This window comes from Ictidomys tridecemlineatus, chromosome 10, assembly GCF_052094955.1.
Source record: "Ictidomys tridecemlineatus isolate mIctTri1 chromosome 10, mIctTri1.hap1, whole genome shotgun sequence".
Classification (NCBI taxonomy): Eukaryota; Metazoa; Chordata; class Mammalia; order Rodentia; family Sciuridae; genus Ictidomys; species Ictidomys tridecemlineatus.
In genome coordinates, this window is record NC_135486.1 from 35814491 (window position 1) to 35835747 (window position 21257).

At 39.6% G+C, this 21257-nt stretch overlaps 1 protein-coding gene across 1 annotated transcript in view; it reads left to right on the forward strand.

Moving 5' to 3' along the window:
* LOC110598573 (uncharacterized) overlaps window positions 1–11813 on the forward strand; it is a 71277-nt gene extending 59464 nt beyond the window's left edge. The window contains exon 3 of the mRNA XM_040276890.2: window positions 10607–11813. Within this exon, the coding sequence (XP_040132824.2) occupies window positions 10607–10774 (168 nt within the window). The 3' untranslated portion in view covers window positions 10775–11813. The remainder of the gene's footprint in view (window positions 1–10606) is intronic.
* Window positions 11814–21257: the final 9444 nt, after the last annotated feature.

The window sequence follows — 21257 nt, forward strand, 5'->3', positions numbered from 1 at the left end:
TTGAATATTTTTCCTTTCCTTAACATTTTTTTTTAATTTCCCTGGAAATAACTGTGGTCTTGAGTTATCTTTTGCTTTGATTCTGGTGAACTCATCATTGATTCAACTCTGAACTCTCCATACTGTTGATTCCTCCTCTCAAGATATTCAGCAATTTCGTCTTCTGAAAGAAATCTCTTAAAGAGATTTCAAATAGGCTCATTCTGTACCGTGGCTTCTTGTCTCTGATGGCTGTCTCTTTATCCCATCCCCAGGATTCTCTCTGCTTCTCTCCTGTGTTGGATTTCTTGTTTTCTCACCTTGTCTTCTCTTCAGTGGTTTACTCCCTCATTTGGGACAAGCACATCCTCCACTAGCTTTTTAAGAAGCAGTGTATCAGAGGCAATGTTTGAAATTGACTTTAGCCTACTCTCACAGTTTAAAAGAATAGCATTCTTGATTATAAATTAATTCCTTTTAGGATTTTGAAGGCATTGCTCCAGTGACTTTGAGCTCCTAGTTTTGCTTTTAGGAAGAAGTCCAAAGCTATTCCAATTCCTGATCTATGAATGTGGCATGTTCTTTTTCTGGAAAACTGTAGGAACTTTTCTTCACTCCTTAGTGTGTTGAGAAGTCATGATGTGCCTTGGCGTGGGTAATATGCTCATCTAGCTGGATTCTTTGGATAAGTGTTTTGTCTCTGGAGACATATATGCCCATTTGGGGAAAAATATTGTGAATTATTTTATTGTCTGAGTTTTGGACTTTTTGAACTTCTCGTTTTCTTATCTTTTAAATAATGTTTTCTGTACTGTGTTTTTACTCTTTTCTGGGTGAGTTTGAACTATTTTTTTAAATGTTTTTAATATTTACTAGATTTTTTTTTTACTTCCAGAGTGCTTCTTAATTTATTTTCTGAACTTTACTAGGGAGGTTTCTTCCCCCCTCCTCCCTCCCTTTCTTTCTGGTATTTGATTTTTGCTTTATGGGCATAATATCTTTTCTTATCTCCCTGAGAATATTGACAATTGTTCTTCTCTTTTTTAAAATTTGATTCTCGGCATAGTCTTCATTTCCTCCAATTTGCTTTCTTAGTTCCCTCTCTGTTCATTTGTTTGTTTGGACTCTTATCTTTTAGGACAGAGCCTTTCTTTACTATCTACTGGTCCTAAGTGTCTGCTCATATAGCTACTGGGGTTCTAGCAACCCAACTGGAAAATCTGAGTCAGGTTTGGAGTATGGTTGAGATGTGTCTTTGGGGAATCCCTGGCATAAATAGCTTTAGACCTTTCCCCTTGTACTTTCCAGAGGCCCCATGGAGTTTTTTACTCTCCTGTCTGGGTGTTTAGTTCTAGCTACAGGTTTACCGTGGGAACGAGTAAGAGAAGTGGGCTGGGGAGGTCAATGTTCCATTTGTGTTCCTATTTCTAGAAGGCTGCATCTGTCTGAGACAGGGGCAGAGCCATGACACTCCAAAAACTCTGTTTTACCTCTTTCAGCAACTAGATCTTGCTGCAGGTGGAAAGAAGCAGTCATCCAAGAATGGCAAGATGAGACAAGTGGGAGTAGGTGGGTGGAAATATGGGTATCGACTGATCCTTCAGCTAATCGTTTAACTTCTCGCTTCAACTTTACCCTCACTTCTCAGAAGTTCCTCCTGCCAGTTCTGAACTATCTGGAGTTGTGTTTTTTGTTTGTTTGTTTGTTTTGTTTTTTGGTGTGTGGTTGTGTGTGTGTTTTGGTAACAGGCATTGAACCCAGGAGTACTTAACTACTGAATCACATCCCCAGCCCTTTTTAAAAAAAAATATTTTATTTAGAGACAAAGTCTCACTGAGTTGCTAAGTGCCTCACTAATCTGCTGAGGCTGGCTTTGAATTTGTGATCCTCCTGTTTTCAGCCTCTCAGATTGCTGGGATTTCAGGCATGTGCCACTGTACCTGGCTACTATTTGGAGATTGTTGTAGTTAAAAATCAATTCTGTTGGTTTTCAGCTTTTCCCACAGCAGGATTAGAATCGAGATTCACTCAGCCATCTAAGGATCTTCTAAATCAGTTACTACTCTTTCATGTTTCAAGCTTCCAGTATTTGACTATTATTGATTCTCTCCCGCACTCTTTGTTCTGGTGGATTTTGCATTAGAAATTCTCTTTGCTCTAACCTAGTAAGGTTTCAGAAAGGAACAACAGTAAATGATGCATTCATCTTCTGTTTATAACTAGAAGTGTAATGAATTCTTTTTTCCTGATCCTCCTTCACCAAGCCAGTGGTCCTTGTGCTTCTCTCCCTAGTGCTTTCCAGAAGCCTGGGTTCCAGCTCCACAGGGAGGGGCCCTTCTTTCTTCTGCTCTTTGTGATCCTTTCAATCAAAACCTCTATCTGGCCAAATGGAAAAAAAAAAATCCTTCTGGGCAGCTGGTCATTGAGCCTAGATTTATGAATCTGATTTCTTGTTTCTTTAGGAATTTCTTTTACTTTCTTTTGAGCTCAGCTTTGTACTTAAAAGGACATCGGTTATGTTTTATTTTGTTTTACAGCTGGACATTTCAGAGGAGGGACTCCACCCTATGAAACTCTTCTTTAGATCAGTCTCTCTGAACTGGTGTTGGTTATTCAAATAGATAGTGTCATATCTATCCACTCATTTCAACAAATATTATTTAACCCTTTATCCTGTGCTTGAAGCTATACAGGGATCTGTCCCAATTTTTCATGTACCCAAGAAGACAAAATAATTGATGGAGCAAAGCAGCTTTGAGAAGTATCCTTAACTGAGCTGTAAAGAACTACAAAGTAGCACACCTACAATTGGGGACAAGCAGACCTGTACTCTTGGAAGTCAGAGAAGGCTTATAACATGGTGGCACCCTGTTCACTGGAAGGAGATAATTCAATTTAAAACCAAAAGAAATATTGAGTGGATGTTTTTGGAACCCAAAGATGTTATGATCAGATAGTGTTTAAACCAGTGAATTCTGAGAGCTGCATGTTAAGAAGAGCCATTCAGTCTGTGGACCAACCATGGGTTCTCCACTCAACGTGGGTTTTTTTTCCTGTTTTTTTTTTTTTTTTTTTTTTTTTTGTGTGTGTGTGTGTGGTGGTGGGGAGGGGGGCAAGGAGAATTTACAAAGGCTTCAAATATTTCAAATGTTCACGTGTTTCTAAAACATTTTGATCTAGGATTCCAACTTTACTTCTATATCAGCTGTTTTGAAATTCTCTTGCAGAGCATTACCTAGAGTCATTTGCTTGCCAAATATTTCTTTTCTTTTCTTTCCTTTTTTTTTTGTTTTTTTGCTTGCCAGATATTTCTAAGTAACAATAAAAATATCAAGTTCTTTATGGTTGACAAAGGACTTCCTAAGTATGAAAACACTTATTTGTTCCCAACACTATCTAATTCAGCTTTCACACTGTGGCCTCAGGCATCCCACATTGTTCACATCCAGTTTATTCTTGAAAATGTTCTGGATTTTGAAATTTCAGACACCTTGAGTCTATATTTCATTATCTCAAATGAGAAAAAATTTAAAGCACTTCTTAAAAAAAAAAAACCAACAAATTTCTCCAGGTCTCATGTAAATTTCTGAAAGGTATAAAGAATTTGAAACACCACTTGTATTAATGAGCTCATTGGTATGTAAAGGCCAATGCAGTGTGTACTCAGATTTTTTTTTTTTTTTATGGGGACATAAGTACTGAGGATTGAACTCAGAGGCTCTCTACCACTGAGCCACATCCCCAACCTATTTTGTATTTTATTTAAAGACAGGGTCTCACTGTGTTGCTTAGTGCCTCACTTTTTCTGAGGCTGCCTTGAATTTTCGATCCTCCTGTCTCAGCCTTCGGAGCTGCTGGGATTACAGACATGTGCCACTGCATCTGGCTGTGTATTCAGATTGTTCAGTGGATGATAGAAGTTAGGCTGTCCTTCCTACATAATCATATTTTTTTTTGTTCCATCCCACCCCCGCCCCGCAAAATGATTCTTCACTTTCAAATTTCTTCTCAGTCACTGGGCTTTTCTGGGCCTCTTTGATTTGCATACTTTTTTTCACCATCTTTTCCAACTTTCTTAGAAGGCATTTTTCTCAACAGCATGGAGGAGATGATAGCAGTAACACACAAGTTTAAACACTATGGTAAACAACACAAGCAAGTAAGAAGCCACAGAACAGAGGAAGCAGCTGAGATATAATGGCAAGGCGCCCTCCATTCTTTTGCCCGGACTTGTGCTCAAATTATGAGTTTTCACTGGCCCCAGCATGCAGATACTTTGCAGCAGGATTTCAGTTAGGGTCATGCGTGCAGGAGGAAACGGATGCAGGCCATTACAGGGCATAGCTGGTGAATGAGAATTCAGGTAGGGAGGGGTATCTGAATTGGGTCCTGTATATTCCCTGTCTTAAAAAAAAAAAAAAGTGAAAAGTATTTTTTTAAATTAACAAAACAAATAGAAACAAAATAGGAAAAGACAGAAAAGACAAATAATAATATTTATTTAATTTCTTGTGGTTTTCATGCTGACTGCTGATTAGACAACAAATCCCTTTGTGGAAATGACTTCATTTTACGATTCAGTCCAACAAATGATGCTGGCCGCCCAAGTGGTGCCAGGCACGGTGCCAGGCACTGGAGGCACAGAGCTGGCTGTGACGCAGGCCCCAGCGTGGAGGCTGAGTGTGTGAGCTTGCTGCAGAAAGAGTATGTTTCCTCCCAGTTTGCATGTCTGCATGCCACAGTCTGCTACTGGGTAAATGGGTGAGTTCTCCATAGAATTCCATCTCCCCGAAACACACATCACCTTTCCCCAGCTACAACCAGCAAGACAAAGTAGCATTCTGATCATTGATGCTGACCATCCCCCTGGGAAGGATTATTAAAATAAAGGCATAAATTATTCATCATCATGAGTCACTTATCATTGCATATAAATCATATATTTTTAAGAGCGAAGAAATAAAAACATGGGCACCTTCAATAGCTTTCCCTTATTAAACTTCAATGTCTAGCCCTAATCACTTCTTCACCTAAGCCCACTTGTCTTATTTTGTAAAAATAACCTTTGACTTTCTCATGTCAAATTTTTAGTCTCAGAAAGTCCTAGCTGGTTCATTGGGATTAGACAAAAGGGAATGAAGGGAAAGGAGGAGGATGGGAATAGGAAAGACGTAGAATGAATCGGACATCACTTTCCTATGTTCATATATGAATACGTGACCAGTATAACTCCCCATCATGTACAGCCACGAGAATGGGAAGTTATACTCCATGAATGTGTCGAAATGCACTCTATGGGGCTGGGGCTGGGGCTCAGTGGTAAAGCACTTGCCTAGCATGTGGAAGGCACTGGGTTCAATCCTCAGTACCACCTAAAAATATATTTTAAAAAATAAAGATATTGTGCCCATCTACATCTAAAAAATAAATTTTAGAAAAATTCACTCTATTCTCAGTATTCTTAAAAAACAACAACAACAACAACAACAACAACAACAACAAAATCCTAGCTTTTCAAACAGTACTAGAAAGTCGGAATTTCTTCCTTTCTCTGCTTCAGAGCTTCTCATAGCCCTGGGGTCAAAAGCCTGTAGCTATTTACTTACAGTTGCTAAAGAAAGGGCATTTTGTTTCACTCTCGGGTTATCTGAATAGACTCTGACGTATTTTAACTGGCTAACTAGACTTCCAGAGGAAATCTGGCTTTAAGCTTCTAGAAGTGACCTTCCTCTTTCTTTTTCCTTCATAGTTGGAAGAGGAAAGAGCAGAAAGACAATGACATCAACAAACACTTAATACCCAGCCAGGGTGTACTAGTAGGGGATCCGTTACATACCCTGGCCAATTTCCACCCTGCTCTTGGAAGCCCCTAGCTTATATTTATTGAGAAGTAAGTTGCATAAACGCCTCTTCACAGGAATGGTCTGTAGGAAGACACTGTTTAAACCACACGTGTAATTTAAAATTTTCTAATAGTCACATTAAAAAGCAAAAAGAAATAGGCAAATAATTTCAATAGACTTTATATAACTCAATGCATAGAAAATATCTTGCAATGTAAAAATGTTGAGACATTTTAGATTCTTTTCTTCTTACTAAATGTACAGTATATACTTACAGTATATCAAATTTGGATCCTGAATTTTTAATGGGAAATAGTCAAGTTGAAGTATATGATTTTATAAAATTTACAGCCAGAAAAGTCATGAACATGAAGTGTTCCAAACATAATTACAGGTTTTCTGTTAACTGAATAAATTATTCTTCTTTAATATTTACATCCACACTGACAATACTGGTCCATCTTTTTAATAGTAATCACTTTTGAGTATTTATTTATTTATTTTTGCAGTACTGGGGATTGAACTCAGGACCTCCCCCATGTTCTACCACTGAGCACTCTACCACTGAGCTACAGCCTTTTTAAAGCAAAACAACAACAACAACAAAATACTTTGAAGCCAGGTGGTGTATGACAGCTAGGGAGGCTGAGGCAGGAGGATCACAAGTTCAAAGCCAGCTTCAGCAAAATCAAGGCACTAAGCAACTCAGTGAGACCTGTCTCTAAATAAAATACGAAACAGGGCTGGGGATGTGGCTTAGTGGTTGAGTGCCCCTGAGTTCAACCCCTGGTTACCCCCCGCTGCCAAAAATATTTTGAAGCAGGATCTCACTAAATTGCCCGCACAGGCCTTGAATTTGCAATCCTCCTGCCTCAGTCTCCAAAATAGCTGAGATAATAGGTGTGTGCCACTGCACCCAGCTCATTTTGACTTTCAAGCAAAATCTATCGGTTTCAAAATTCTATCTACACAAGTTAAGGAAATTCATTCACTCTTACATGAGCTCAGAATCAACATTGAACTCAAAGTAGTACTGAGGGAATGGAAAGCAGTTCTTTATCAGTATTGACAATTTCTTTTCATTTTCTTATAGTTTTTACAGCCATTTTATAATTGATATAATGTTATCAATAATAATTTAAACCTTCTGCATATGGACATGAAAAAGAAAACTGCAAAACTCATTATATTGATGAAATTATGAAAGGTTCCCATTTCAACTTAAAACCTCACATCTGTCAAAATGGATGACATAGAAGCTTTTTCTTTCCTTGGAATTTCAAATTTGGTTAATTTAGATACAGTGTGATGTTGTGAAAACTACACCCACACGGTTTTATATTCTTTGCAAATATTTGCCAGATATTGCAAATATTGCCAACTTTCCTATCATTTTCAAGGAAATCTTGAATTGGAGTTAATAGTACAGTAAAACTTTGTAAAACTATTCCACAACTCAAGCAGAGAACATTGGCAAAGATATCATGGAACCATGAAGTTCATTGTCTTCTATTTCTTTCAACAGTTCCATAAACTTATAATGATTCATTGCGTTTGCATGTATACACTGAATGATTTTAACAACAGTATCCAGGACACATTTCATGGAGCCTGCTTCAAAAAACTGAGCATAAATATTTGTAACATGTATCATGCAGTGAAACAAAGAAATAAAGGAAACATCAGTCTGTTTTGAAAAATTCCAATAAATCTTCAGTTTTGAACTAACATAACTGGAGAACTGTTGTTGTTGTGTTAGGAACTAATTTTTTTAATATCTAGCCAAAATTCTTCTTTGACAGATGTAAACTATTGAAAAATATTTATTCCATGAGTTCGATATTTTAGGCCATGAATGAATAATATTTCTCAGTAAATTAAAAAGTCTTTGGGGGACAAAACGTACCCAAAGTACTAATTGGACAGTGTATTTTATATCTTCTGACTCATCTAAAGCTAAACAAACAAACAAACAAACAACAACAACAAAAAAAAACCTCAAAAAATGAACTTGCACCTGCAGTTTTTCAGAATTTGAGTCAACTCATCTTTTTTATTGTTATGGATTTGTATTCTTCAAACACTTGTTTGCTGATTGCATTGAAGTTTTTATTTTTTTGTGAAGTATATTTTTAAGTCTTTTCCTTATAATTTCTTCACAAAATTCTTGTAACTGAAAACATTTCTTTTACCATTTTTCCAACTAAAAATGTCTGTATAAGTATATGCATATGTGAGAATCAAAGCAATTTAATATCTGGCCAAAGAGAAGAACTTGGATCCTGTTAAAAGTCTTCAGATTTTAGGGAAAAAACAAACTGACTTAAATTTTTCATCTTTGATATTCAGTTTTTATTTCAGGTAAATACTTTCATCAAGTCTCATTTGAATGTTGGGAGTAAATTGATAAAATTTACTACATATTTGTTGAAAAAGTCTCATTAACTAATGTATACGCTTTATTCTCTTTAGACAAATTACAACAATCAGCTTTCTGCTTTTGCTCCATTTGAGTAAATCATAATTGCCATCCACTGTGGAATTTGCAACATACCTTCTTTCAACCTCTCTCAATTTATAACTCTTTGTATTAAGGGATTGGCATTTGTACCTCTCCACAATTCTCCATCATGTGTTACATCTACATTTTGGATTTAAATTTTTGTCTATGTTTATTTCAAACTAGAAAAATAGTTGAATCAAGGACAATGACATTTTTATTCCATTACCAATTATGATTTGTAAAGCCATAACTGTAACTTGTGCTGTTTTTCTAAATTATTCAAAAAGCACATTATAAAGTTGTATCACCACATAGCAAAACAATAATTCAAACTCAATCAATACGTGAACATAGATGAGATTAGTGATGGGTTTACGTTCTGTACAGTCACATATGCACCAGAGAATATTAGTGCTTTATGTGAGAGATGAAGTGCAATGTAGTCCTGCCAAAATGGTCAAATTAGAAAATACTGGAAAAATATGTACACTGCTTCAGTTTTTAATGTAAAGTAATTACAATGAAGTAAAAATAAGAAATCTGGTGTCACAGTGGCACTAGCCATATTTCAAGTGATTGCAACCCAAACGTGGTTGGATTAGCATATTGGAATGTGCAATCTCCCATATGTAGTCTCTAGACCTGGTAGCCAGTCTCCCAGCTCAACCTAAAAGCCCTTCTCACAAAGCTTTTGATTCCATTTCCCTAAATGAATAATTTAGAACTCCCATGAACAGATATTTTTAAAATATGATTAAGCTACAATCAATCGTGACTCATTCCAAATAACGATGCAATGAAATAAAACACAAATTAAGAATAAAACAATCTTGACTTTCAGAAAATCTGGCTTTCATGCTTTCCACATTTTCATTTATTGCATAGTATATTAAAGGAGAGTTCCATGTAAATCATTAAGCACAATGTCTGGAACATAGTAAGTCACATGCTTGTTTGTTTCCTCCCTGTGTCATCTGATTGCTGATGATTTTGAGCCAAGAGAGGGTGGTGCTGTTGTCCATTTGCTGCTGGTGCTGGGGACAAGGGGAGGGTCAAGGGTGGTTGACGGTTGAGAGCTGAGGCTGGACTTCCAAGGTAGCAGATGTCCATTGCCTTCCCCAATAATGACTTCATTCCTTGATTGCCAGGGTGTGGAGATGGCTCACCATCTGGGGTCATCATCTCAAGCTGGTGTCTTCTAGGCCTTCTCCTCTGGAAACACATGTACAGGGAGTGCTGGCCACTATGGAGGACCTACTCATTCAGCATTTTTATAGAGAGCCAGAGGAAATTCTCATTCAGCATTTATTTAGGAAGCAAGAAAGATTTTCTTTCCTCCAACCCAATGCTTATGCCTCCTGGTTAGGGGAGGGGTTATATGGCTTTACTCTCAGCCTATGGGTTATCAAGCCTTGAGCTCTTCTTCCATGATCACAGCTGCTCTACCCTGGCCAGGTGCCTGTTAAAGATTGCCATATATCAGTTTCTAGTGAAAATAAAATTAAGATTTTTCCAATATTTCTCATTTGGGGGACACACCCCATCCTGCCCTAAAACAGGTAAGCCTACTGGTCAACTTCTGAATATTGGTCTTTGAATATGTCAGGAATACTGTTTTTATTAATAAAAGGGGAGTTGGAAGAATGAAAGCTAGTGTTTATTGAGAGCTTACCATATTCTAAGTATTTCATAACTTCTCAAAACATTGTGAGTGTTTTTGTCTGCAATTTTGAGATGATGAAACTGAAGCAATGCAAAAGTAACTTACCAAGGCCAAGAACACACTGCTGGTAAAAGTGGTGCTAGGATTCAGATTTAGGTGGTCTGACTCTAGTATTTATATCTTTGTTCTTATACAGTGGTGATTATCTAATTAAAACGTCCCTAGGTTTTTTGTTTGTTTGTTTGTTTTTTGTCTCAGGCAGGGATTGAACTCCTGGATGCTTAACCAGTGAGTCACATTCCCAGTGTTTTGTTTTGTTTTGTTTTGTTTTTTGAAACAGGGTCTCCTTAAGTTGCTTAGGGCCTTGCTAAGTTGCTAAGGCTGGTCTCAATCTTGAGATCCCCCTGCCTCAGCCTCCTGATTTGCTGGGATTACAGGCAGGCGTCACTGTGCCCTGCTCCTAGTTTTTTCTTAACTTCTATTTAAGTCTTTCTGAACAGAAATATATTAACTATTTGATGCAACAATTCACTCACACTTGCTAATGGGACTGACCCAGTATTTTTGTTGTTGTTGATATTGTTGAATTAAGTAAACTAATTCTTGTTTACCTTTAAGGTTTGGAAGTTGTCCAGCCTGCTATTCCAAAAGGACCTCAGAGTGAGACAAGTGCAAGGCAAGATAATTCACAATGAAGTCCTGAAGACTCCATTGGAAGGATGGAGGGTGAACAGGCAAAATTCAGGCACTGACATTGATCGAGTTGGACACATGGCAATAACCTGACTTTATATAAGCTTTCTGGCAGGCAAAGCAAAAGCTGAAGATGTTGGATTGCATAGTTGTCATTTACTGACAATCAGAAAGATAAAAATTCATCTGTAGACAACTCAAGTAGGAATTGATTGCATGAGCCTTTAAAAAGGGAACTGAAAAACAACATGGAAAATATCTCACTCTGGCTTTATGAGGCACAGAAGAGTCATTTAGATACTTGGTTGTCATATTGCTCTTAAGTAAGAGCAGATGCCCTTTTATACAAACCTGATACTTGTTAAATCCTTTCCACGAGGCTTAAGAAACATAATTCTGTGCTTCCTTCAAGGCCTGAGATTACAAGATTGGAACCTGGAGAAATTCTTATGGGTAATTTATGTGCTCCGACTCTCTCAAATCCCAGATGTCTAAACAATCACCCGGCATGTGTAAAATACCTATAAATAATGAGCATATCCTCTAAACAATATAGATTTTTCTGAACTGTTTGTTCAAATGAAAGCTATATGCTTTAGATACAAGGTTGGTTAAAAAAAAAAATAAATGTTTCATTGGCATTTGCGGCCCTGGGCATGTCATGCTGCCCAGACAGGCTGACCACTGCAGAAGCCTGAGCCACAGGGAGTGGGAGAATGAAGAACAATGGACTGTGAAATCATGTGCAAGGTATTGTTTGGCATAACTCTAGGAGAGAGCTATTGTTATCTACATTCTCCAGATGAGAAAACTGAAGATAGCAAAAACCAAAGGTTCCTTCTGAACAGCATTGACTTCAAAGCCCCCTCTCCCTGAACACAGTGCTGTTATCCGAAGACACTTAACTCTAATGCATACTTCTCGGCAAATCTTTAGCCTGACAAGTCATTTGCTCAGTGTTAGCACCTGTCTACACCTTCCCAATGCAAACTTCATTATTGCACTTATTTTTTTTTTTTGAAGAAAGCATCTATTGGATGCCACAAACTAAAATAGTGTTAAAAAAAAAGCAATAATTCCATTTAACCAGTTGGATAAGATTGTATAAACTGCCCTTTTAAATTTTGATAAATGCTTACTTAGTTCTATGATTTAATCATGGTCTAATTAATAATAGTTGGTGTTCCTTCTGACCACAGCCGAACAACAAATTCGACTGCTGTTAAGGCCTCTCCTATTTGGAGACAATAAAACAATGCCACTGGTTCAAAGGAGAGAGCCCGGCCTTCCTGCTTCCTATGGCAGAGGTGCATGAACCCAATTGTCCTGGGACCATAAAGATTAGAAAAGAAGCAGTGCTAGGTCATTGCCCAAGTTGACGCCATTTAAAATTGGCACTTTATTTACCGTGGGAACCAAACTTTTCTACTGGGCCTGTTTTCCTAGAACTGCCGAAGAATCAGGCCTGCAGTCAGTGGTACGTATTAATGATGTTGAGTTGCTCAAGTGTCCTTGAGGTTTTCACGCTGGGAAGGAAAACATGCTCTTCAGCAGAGCTTTGTTCTGACATAAAGCACTTTTTACCAGTAAGGATAGGAATAGGACCGTAGTGCAGATAGGAAGTCAAATTATTGGAGAGAGGGACTGTAGTGATATCAGGGCTATGGGCGGAGTTAAAGATGACAGGAATTTTAAGTTTCGGTAGTCCAGATGGTTAAGCAGAAGTAGGAAAATTAAGAACCAGATAGTTTGAGGTTTAGAGGGAGAGGGACATGTGTAAATCTACTTGAAGGTGGCTGATAAATTAACAGTCACCTTCCTTGTGTGGGACCTGTGCTGTCACTTACTCTTCCCCATTAATGTTGACAAGCATCAAGAGTTCCTTAACAGTGTGATAAAGGTCCGCAAAGGGGTAAGACTTAGTGGGGCTGACACTTTCATTTCACAACCTGATCCAATTTATAGAACCAGGTTTTGGGTTGTCCTTTTATCTACTCTTCTATTTGTTTGAAGTTCATTCAGAAAATCAGCATGCACTTCCAGGCCAGGCATTGTGCTGGTTACTGGGGATGAAATGGTCAACAGCACAGGTCTTATTGGAGATACAGAAAACAGTCAATAACACCAGAATGAGCACGCAATGTGGGATCATAGGAAAAGCATGATGAGCGGCCCTAGGAGAAGCATCCAACTCAGTCCTAGTGAGTCTAAGAAACCTGCCTGGAGGAGACGATGCTCAAGAGCAGACCGGAAGGATGGGGGAGAGAGCCAGTGAAGTAGCTCCTACCTCCTAGGAAGGCACCTTCCAGAAGGAGCTGGGAGCTGGCCAGCATGGTTGGAGTGTGAAAGTGAGGTGAGTTGAGAGTAGGGGCAGAAGAGGAAATCAGGAAGGACTAGATCATGAAGCATCTTGTAATCCTTGTTTAAGAGTTGGGACTTGATTCTAAGAGTGGCCTGGTGCTAATGTACTGAAGGACTAGAATGATCTCTCTGCCTTAAGTGGGAAGGATGGAGTGGGCTTGAAGGAGAGCTTTGAGCAGTGCTTGTTGCCTTTGATCATCTGCCAGCCCCATCAAGTTCTTTGGCTCACACTTCAGTGGGGAGAATCTAAAAAAAATCAGAGTTAAAGATAGTGAGACCTTTGGCACCAGAGTTATTCAGCCCTCCATCTCTGACTCTGTCTATCCAACTAACACTTTAACAGTAGTTATCAAGGAATAAATAATAACCTGACTTTCATAAGCACCATCTGTGTATATAAGCCCTTCATGGCCTCCTCATAACGACCCTGTGTTCTAGGGATTATTATCTCCATTTCACAGATGAGGCAACGATGGCTCAAAAACTTGAGTACCTTGTCCCAGATGACAAAGGTAGTAAGTGACGAGGGAAGATCTGAACCCAGGCAAATTGACACTAAAGCCCTTATGAGTGGCTGCCAGTTATGAAAATTCAGGTAGCATTTATGTCTCTAATCTGGATGTTACCATGACTCAGGGGAAGAGTCTGAAAGATAGAACTACATGATTTTTTTTTGTGTGTGTGTGGTATGCCATTCAAACCATTGAATGACATCCATATTATTATGTAACCATCATCTCTCTCCACCTCAAAACTTTTCCAGCATCCCAATTAGAAACTTGCTACTCGTTAAACAGTAACTCTCCCCACCCCACCGTCGATGAAATAAGCTGGACATGAAAAGACAAATACTGTGAGCTTCTAGCCCATGGTAACCTCTACTTTCTATCTCTGTGAATTTGCCTTGTCTAGATGTTTTGTATAAATGGAATCATATAGTATTTGTCCTTTTTGTGTCTGGCTTATGTCACCTAGCATAATTAGGTTCATTCATTTAGTAACATACATCGAATGTCATTCTCTTTATGACCAAATGACCTTCCATTGTATGTATGTAACACGTTTTGTTTTTATACTTCTCATTTGTTGGACACCTGGATTTTTCTCCACCTGTTTTTACTATTGGACATAATGCTACAGTGAACACTGGTGTACAAGTACCTATTTGAGTCCCTGCTTTCCATTCTTTTGGGGAACTGCCTAAGAGTGGAATTGCTGGGTTGTGTAATGTTTCTATGTTTAGTTTAATTTTTTTATTGTCAGTAGTTCTTTTTTTTTTTTAAAGTGTGTGTGTGTCGATGGGGGTACTGGGGATTGAATTCAGGGGCTCTTGGCTACTGAGACACATCCCCAGCCCTAATTTTTGTATTTTATTTAGAGACAGGGTCTCACTGAGGTGCTTAGTGCCTTACTGCTGCTGAGGTTAGCTTTGAACTCGTGATTCTCCTGTCTCAGCCTCCCAAGCTGCTGGGATTATAGGCGAGCGCCACAGCAGCCGGCAGTAGGGCAGTAGTTGTTTGTTTTTGTTTTTTGCAGTGCTGAAGATTGAATTATGGACCTCACACATGCTGGCCAAGTGCTGTACCACTGACTGAGCTATACCCCAACCCCCTATGTTAAGTTTTTTTGAGGAACCACTGAATTACATGAGGATAGAACCACAAGTCTTAAAAAGGATCTTGCATTTATTTAGTTAGCTCTTTTTCTTTACAGCTTGGGCAGATAATAATACTTTAAATATTAATTGCCATTTTTGAGCATTGACTAAATATGCCAGCCATTTTATATGTATTATTCCATTTAATCCTCTCTAAAGCCTTTTGAAGTGTCTATTATCTCAGTTTTACAGATTAAGAAACTGGTGCTCAGAAAGGCTAGACACCACGACTGGCATCTCTCCAATGGTAAATGGCAGAGCTGAGCTTGGAACTCTAGTTGTGCCTAATTCCAAGTTAACTCAAGACTCTGAACATAAATATTCTTGGTGGCATGGAGGTACTGGGTTACTTGCAGGAAACCAGATTTTAGTTTTCTCTCTCTCTGGACTGTGCTTGTAGAAGCTTTTGACTATTTCTTTAAATTTATCTTGCATTTTACCTTTTGTGTGTGTGGGTGAGTGTTTTCTTTTTACCTGGGTTTATGTTTTGAAAATGTGCCTTCATTGTCAGTGAACAATGAAACAGGCAGGAAACCAAACGCTTTGTTGTTATTAGTGGGTAAATATAGCATCGGGGCTGGTTTTTCCTCTTCTGAATCTTTTCCAAAGTATTTCTCCATATAGCAACTGTAATATGAGCCTTAATAAACATTCTGCTCATTTGGATGCCCTTACTAGTTGGGAGAACTCATTTGATTTTCATGTCTTTTTGCTCTTCTTGGGTGAGCTTATCAATCATCTCTCGTCCAATTTTCTTTGTTACAGATTGAATTTCGAAACTTGTCTCACAGTGCCTGTAGGCTTTCTTCCCAAAGATCTCTTTCCTGTCTTAGACAGTTCACACACCATTGTTAAAGCACAGGCACACACCATCTTTAGCCAAGGATAACATCTCCTCCAAGACTTCTGCTTTACAGGTGTTTGATTCCATTCATTTGTTGTTGAATGTCTCCATTACTAATGTAATGTGTTCTGAATTCCTCTTTCATTTTGCTCTCTAAGCAAATTAGTGAACCATTTTGTGGATCATATTACTTTTTTTTTTTCCTACTTAGGATTTTGAATTCTGTTCTTGGTAATGCTGAGAATTAGCCTAGCGTGTTGCCTTAGTCTGCTTTTCTCACTTGGGTAAGAAAGCGCACTCAAGAGGAGACATAGCCCTTGCAGCTATTCCCTAAAGCCTTCTCCAAGGGGCCCTTTTTCTCTCTGCAGGTTTCTAGATGTTCAAACTGGGACTTTCTCTGGTGCTGGCTCACCTGGCTGCCCTGAGCATCCTGCTGGTTGTTCTGATTTAAAAATAGTAGCTTGCATTTACATACAGGCTTTTATTTTTAAAGCACATTGAAATATACTGACTGAAGTCTCACTTAAATACAGTGAGTAAGCATGATAATCCCTATTTGATAGATGAGGAACTAAGATGTATGGGGGTGAAGTAATTTTCTCAAAGAGTATAAACTAAGTGGCAGGTTCAGGGTGCAGACTTTATCTTTTGCTTATATTTCATCAGCACTTGGATATAATCACATTCTTTCTAGTTCCTAGTAATCAGATTTTTTTTATACTTATAAATGGACAGCATGCCTTCATTTTATTTGTTTATTTTTTTGTGGTGCTGAGGATTGAACCTAGGGCCTCACACGTGCAAGGCAAGCGCTCTGCTACTGAGCTACAGCCCCAGCCCTGGTAATCAGATTTTGGATTAAAAATATTTATAAAGAAACTAATGGAAAACAAAAAGGAAATATGTGTGGGCAAAGCAAGGTACATGAAGTCAGATGAAAATAAGCAGGTTTGTCCTAAGTTTGAACCACATATTTCTTCATGGATCTGTATGCTTTGAAATCACCACAAACTTAGCAACATAAAAGAATATCCATTTATTAGCCCAGAGTCCTGTAGGCCAGACAGATTTGGAGTCTTATAGGGCACGCCCGAGTTCCTTGCTCGGAGGATCTCAAGGCTGAGGTCAAGGTGTTGACCAGTTTGGGCTCTTCTCTAGAAGCTCTAGGGAAGAGTTCACTTCTAAGCTCAAGCTTGTTGGCAGAATTGAGGGTTGTAGACCTGAGATCCCACTTTCCTGTCTGGCTATCAGATGGAGGCTGCTCTCAGTTCTGAAGCCACTTAAATGTCCTGAAAATACCCCTCCATTTTCAGGACAGCAATGGCACCTCACATCCTCACGCCTCAAGATTCTGACCTCCCCTTCTGTGATCAGACAGAGAGAACTCTCTGCTTTCGCAGAGCTCATATAATTAGGTCCGGTTCACCCAAATAATTCTCCTATCCCAGGCCCAACTATACCATTTAACATAACCTAATGATGTGAGTAAAACATCATAATGTTCAGTCTTGGGGATTATGCAGGATGTGTACACCAGGCAGATGAAAAATCTTAGAATCCTATCTTCTGGGAAAAATGTTATTTTGAGGAACACAGACCTTGTTATTCTTTACCATTTTAGATAACACTAAGGGTTTTGGGACCTTAATTGTAGGGCCTGCAGGGAACCCTAAAACCTCAACACTATTTGTTGATTTGGTCTCTGAGTGTGGCCTTAAGCAGCCATATTGGACATCGTGGTGCTCAGATGGAGGCCACTCATGACTCCAACCCCAAGAATTCCTAAATCTGTCTTTCCCCATGCCCCTAAAGGTCTTTTGGTTCCTGTTCTTGTCCTGAGCCATCTGTTAATATTCTGAGTGGCTGGCCTCAGTGTCAATCACCAAGAAGGTACAGTGGCCTCTGTCCCCGGTGCACTATAACTTCTTCCCTTATTGTCCTAGACAGTGTCAGGAATGGATTCTATTTCATCCCAAGTAGTATGAAATGATGAATTATACCTGGGCTCAGCACTGAAAGCCTCTTTGGCTTCCTCCCATTTCCTAGTTTCCGATTAACATGGAAGAACATGTCTTTGTCCCACTGGCCTGCTATCAACTTGGCACCTTCCAGCCACTTCTTATTCCTGATCGGATGATCACATGGAATTCTAAGCTCGTCTGCTGAGTTGGATGACAGACATTACCAGACCTGAACAATAGTGTGGACCAGTGCTTCTGACCATAAACTCTCAGATAGCCCACCTGCCTCGGAAAAACAATCTTTTAGAATTATAACTCTAAAACGCCTTATTATGTGCCCAACATGTTCTTAGGTGCCTCACTATAAATAAGAATTGTGGCCACACTTCCCAATGGTACAGGAAAGTATCATTAAACACATTTCACCAATGAAGAAATGATGGTGCATGCCTGTAATTCCAGTGGCTCAGGAGGCTAAGATAGGAAGACTGTGAGTTCAAAGCCAGCCTCAGCAAAAGCGAGGTGCTAAGCAACTCAATGAGACCCTGTCTCTAATAAAATACAAAATAGGGCTGGGGATGTGGCTCAGTGATTGGGTGCCCCTGAGTTCAGTTCCATGTACCTGAAAAACAATAACAACAACAACAACAAGAAAGTTCACACAGATTACCTAAGGCTACAGAACTGAAAAGTGACAGAAATACCAGTTTAGACTACTTACACTCTTGTGATTACTTGTTCATAGGGAAAGCAAAACACTCCCACTATGAGAACACCATAAGCTCAGGGAAAGCAGTGCTGCTTTCTCACACTGGGCTACTAGAGGCTTCTACCCCGTATGTTGTCTTAAAACTTTGTTTTAGGAAACATTCTGCTGCCGTCGATGCTGGCATGCTGTTCCCAGTTCTATCAGTATGGCTGCTGCCTGCACATCCCAACACAACACTGCACTGCGAAGGGTTTCACAATGTCTAAATTAACAAAACAACTCTTAGAACATTTCCCACAAAGTGCTATATGCAAAACTCATGTGTGGTGTGCACATTTGGGATAGCAGCCATGTCTCTGCTTCCTATGTAGATGTGGGGTGGGGGCACCTGCAGCAGGGATATTTTCTGAGCTGTGTGACTTGATTGAGGGCACATCTAGATGGCCAGGCAGACATTTTGGCCAGGCGCCTCTTCCTCTTGAGTGTGCAATGGCAGAGAGAGGTTGCAGTGGGAGTGGATTCCTTTGTCCTCACCCTGGTTGGCTCAGCTCTGTTGTTTCACGGCTGTGCTCACAAGTTTGTCTGTACTTACCCAGGGCACAGTCTCCTCCTGATGGAACTTCCCAGCCCATGGCCTCTGCGGGGACCTCAGGCTGAGTGGGGTTGGCCATTTCCTGTATTCACCCTCTTGTATTCACTCTGATTCATCAAGAAGTGAAACCTGATTCAAAGATAGCCAATCCATAGACTGACCATGACCTATGAGGTGGCCCAGGCTTTTCCCTATCAGAAGCTCTGTAGTTCATTTGGCCAATCCAGTTCTCCTTCTTGAAAATCTGAACCAGAAGATAAAGAAATAACCAGTCAGTTGGTAGACAGAACAGCAGACACAAAATGGGCAGATGACCAGAATAACTGCCCACTCTGGTGGTGAAGCATTGAAGCTCAGGATTGGGAACTCAGGAGATTGATGTAGAAACAAAATAATGCAATGCTTAGAGTTGCCAGAGATCCCAAAACATGCCCTTGACATCTCTTTCTCATACCTGACTGGATTTTGTTTCTGTTCATGTATTTTAGCAAGATTCTGGTCTCACTGTTGCATCCATGAGGATGGTTTAGGCTGCAAGTAATAGAAAACTTAGCTAAAAGTGGTTTAGATAATAAATTCATCTCACTTGACAGAACAATCCCAAGGGGTTTCTTTCCTTCCTATGTTGATTAATTTAGTGACACAATAATACCAAGTGTTTTCTGAATTTCTCCCATCACCCTCATATTTTGCTTGACCTTCTACCTTAGCTTCTTTTATGATTTTGCAAGACTACAGAAGTTTCAGGCAATAACACCCAGAAATAAAAAAAATAAAACTTTAAAAAGGTAAATATAGTTCTCCAGTGTCCTTTTAAAGAGGGAGGAAAAGTCTCCATCAGCTCCCTAGCAAGCTCCTCCCATGTCTCATTGGTTAGAATTGTAGCTTGTGCCCATTCCTAATCAGTCACCAGGGTCAGTAGATAGGAACCCAGTTTCCTTGAAGCACAAGGTAGCTCTGTGCTTTAACCAGTCAGCACTAGCTTTCTCTTAGCCCAGGAGAAGCCACTCAGCAGTGTTGCTCCACTTATTATCTCCTACACCAAACACACAGTTCCATTTCATGGGATGACCTCCTTGTACCTGTTTCTTTCAACTACAAAGATCAGCTAACATTCAGATCATCATTAGCAAGTAAAGGAAGTGGTCTTCAATAGGTATCCTTAGAGAACAATTGAGAGCTGAGTAGGTACACACATGCAACATTAAAGTTCCCACTGGTTTTCCCCATACTTTATGGGGCTCCTAAGATTTACATAGGTGCATACATACACACACTTCACAGAAACAAACTCCAAGGAATGATCTTTTATCCTGCTGCTAACCACTGGGATTCTCAGTTCATTTCCTGCCTTCAAGGGCCTCTGAAGTACTGTGGCAGTCAATCTGTTGTTTGCAGGGACTTCCTCCAGCTGACACAGAAGGTTTTCTAGAACAGTGGTTCTTAAAAGTCCTTGTGCAACACAGAATCACCTGAAGGTCTCCTTAGAACAGAAAATTGCAGGGTGGGCTCTACTATTACTGAAAGTGAAAGCTCAGTCCTTGTCCCTGATGCCAATTCATGCCAATGTAATAATGAGTACACAGTTTTAAGAAAATGTAAAAAGAAGGTTTATTGCTTTGCTAGCAAAAGAAGAAACACTGGGGACTCCAGTCCCAGAGGCTGTGGTTTTGCCTAGTAGGGAAAACAGAGGGCTTTTAAAGAAGCTATTCAAAGGCTATATTTGTGCCCAGGCAGGGGGTCCCAGGTGAGCTCTGATGGAGTGTTGAAATTCACTTGTTAATTGGGAGATAGTCACTTCCTAGTTCTTCTGGTAACATCTCCTGCCTGTGGAGGACAGATAACTCTCTAGGTAATCTTGTTCTGTGCCTCCAGGTTAGAGAGGGAGAGAGGGAAAAGAGGAAAAGGAAAAAAGAAAAACATGTTCTTTTAAAAATAAGCAGCAAGGGTTATATCCAAAAGATAAAATGGATCATAGTTACACTACCTCCACAATTTCTAATCCACTGGGTCTGGGTGGAGCAGATAATGTGATTTTTCACAGATTTCCAGGGGATGATCATGCCATTGGCCCAGGGGGAATGCACTTACAATCACTACCAGAAGGCAAGGGGTTCAAACCTTTATCCCAACTGGCAGCTCAGCATCTAAGGAGGCCACGCATGTACCTTCTCTCAGGAAAATCTACTTCCTCCTCACTTGCAATCACCACTCCTCCACCTAGCAGGGGCTGGCAGGCCTAGCTCAGAGAAGCGGAGGCCTCCTTTCTCTAGGAATGTTGGAGGGTGGAAACTTGGCTTCCTGCCAGGAGAGAAAGGCAAAAGGCCTTCAACCTTTGGACAGAGCCTAACTAGGCAAATGGCACAGGATCCCTTGCATTTCTCACTCCATTTGCTTTCACAGTTTTAAAATGAACTAATAGCAGTTGGGAGGCTACTCAGGTTTCTTTAAG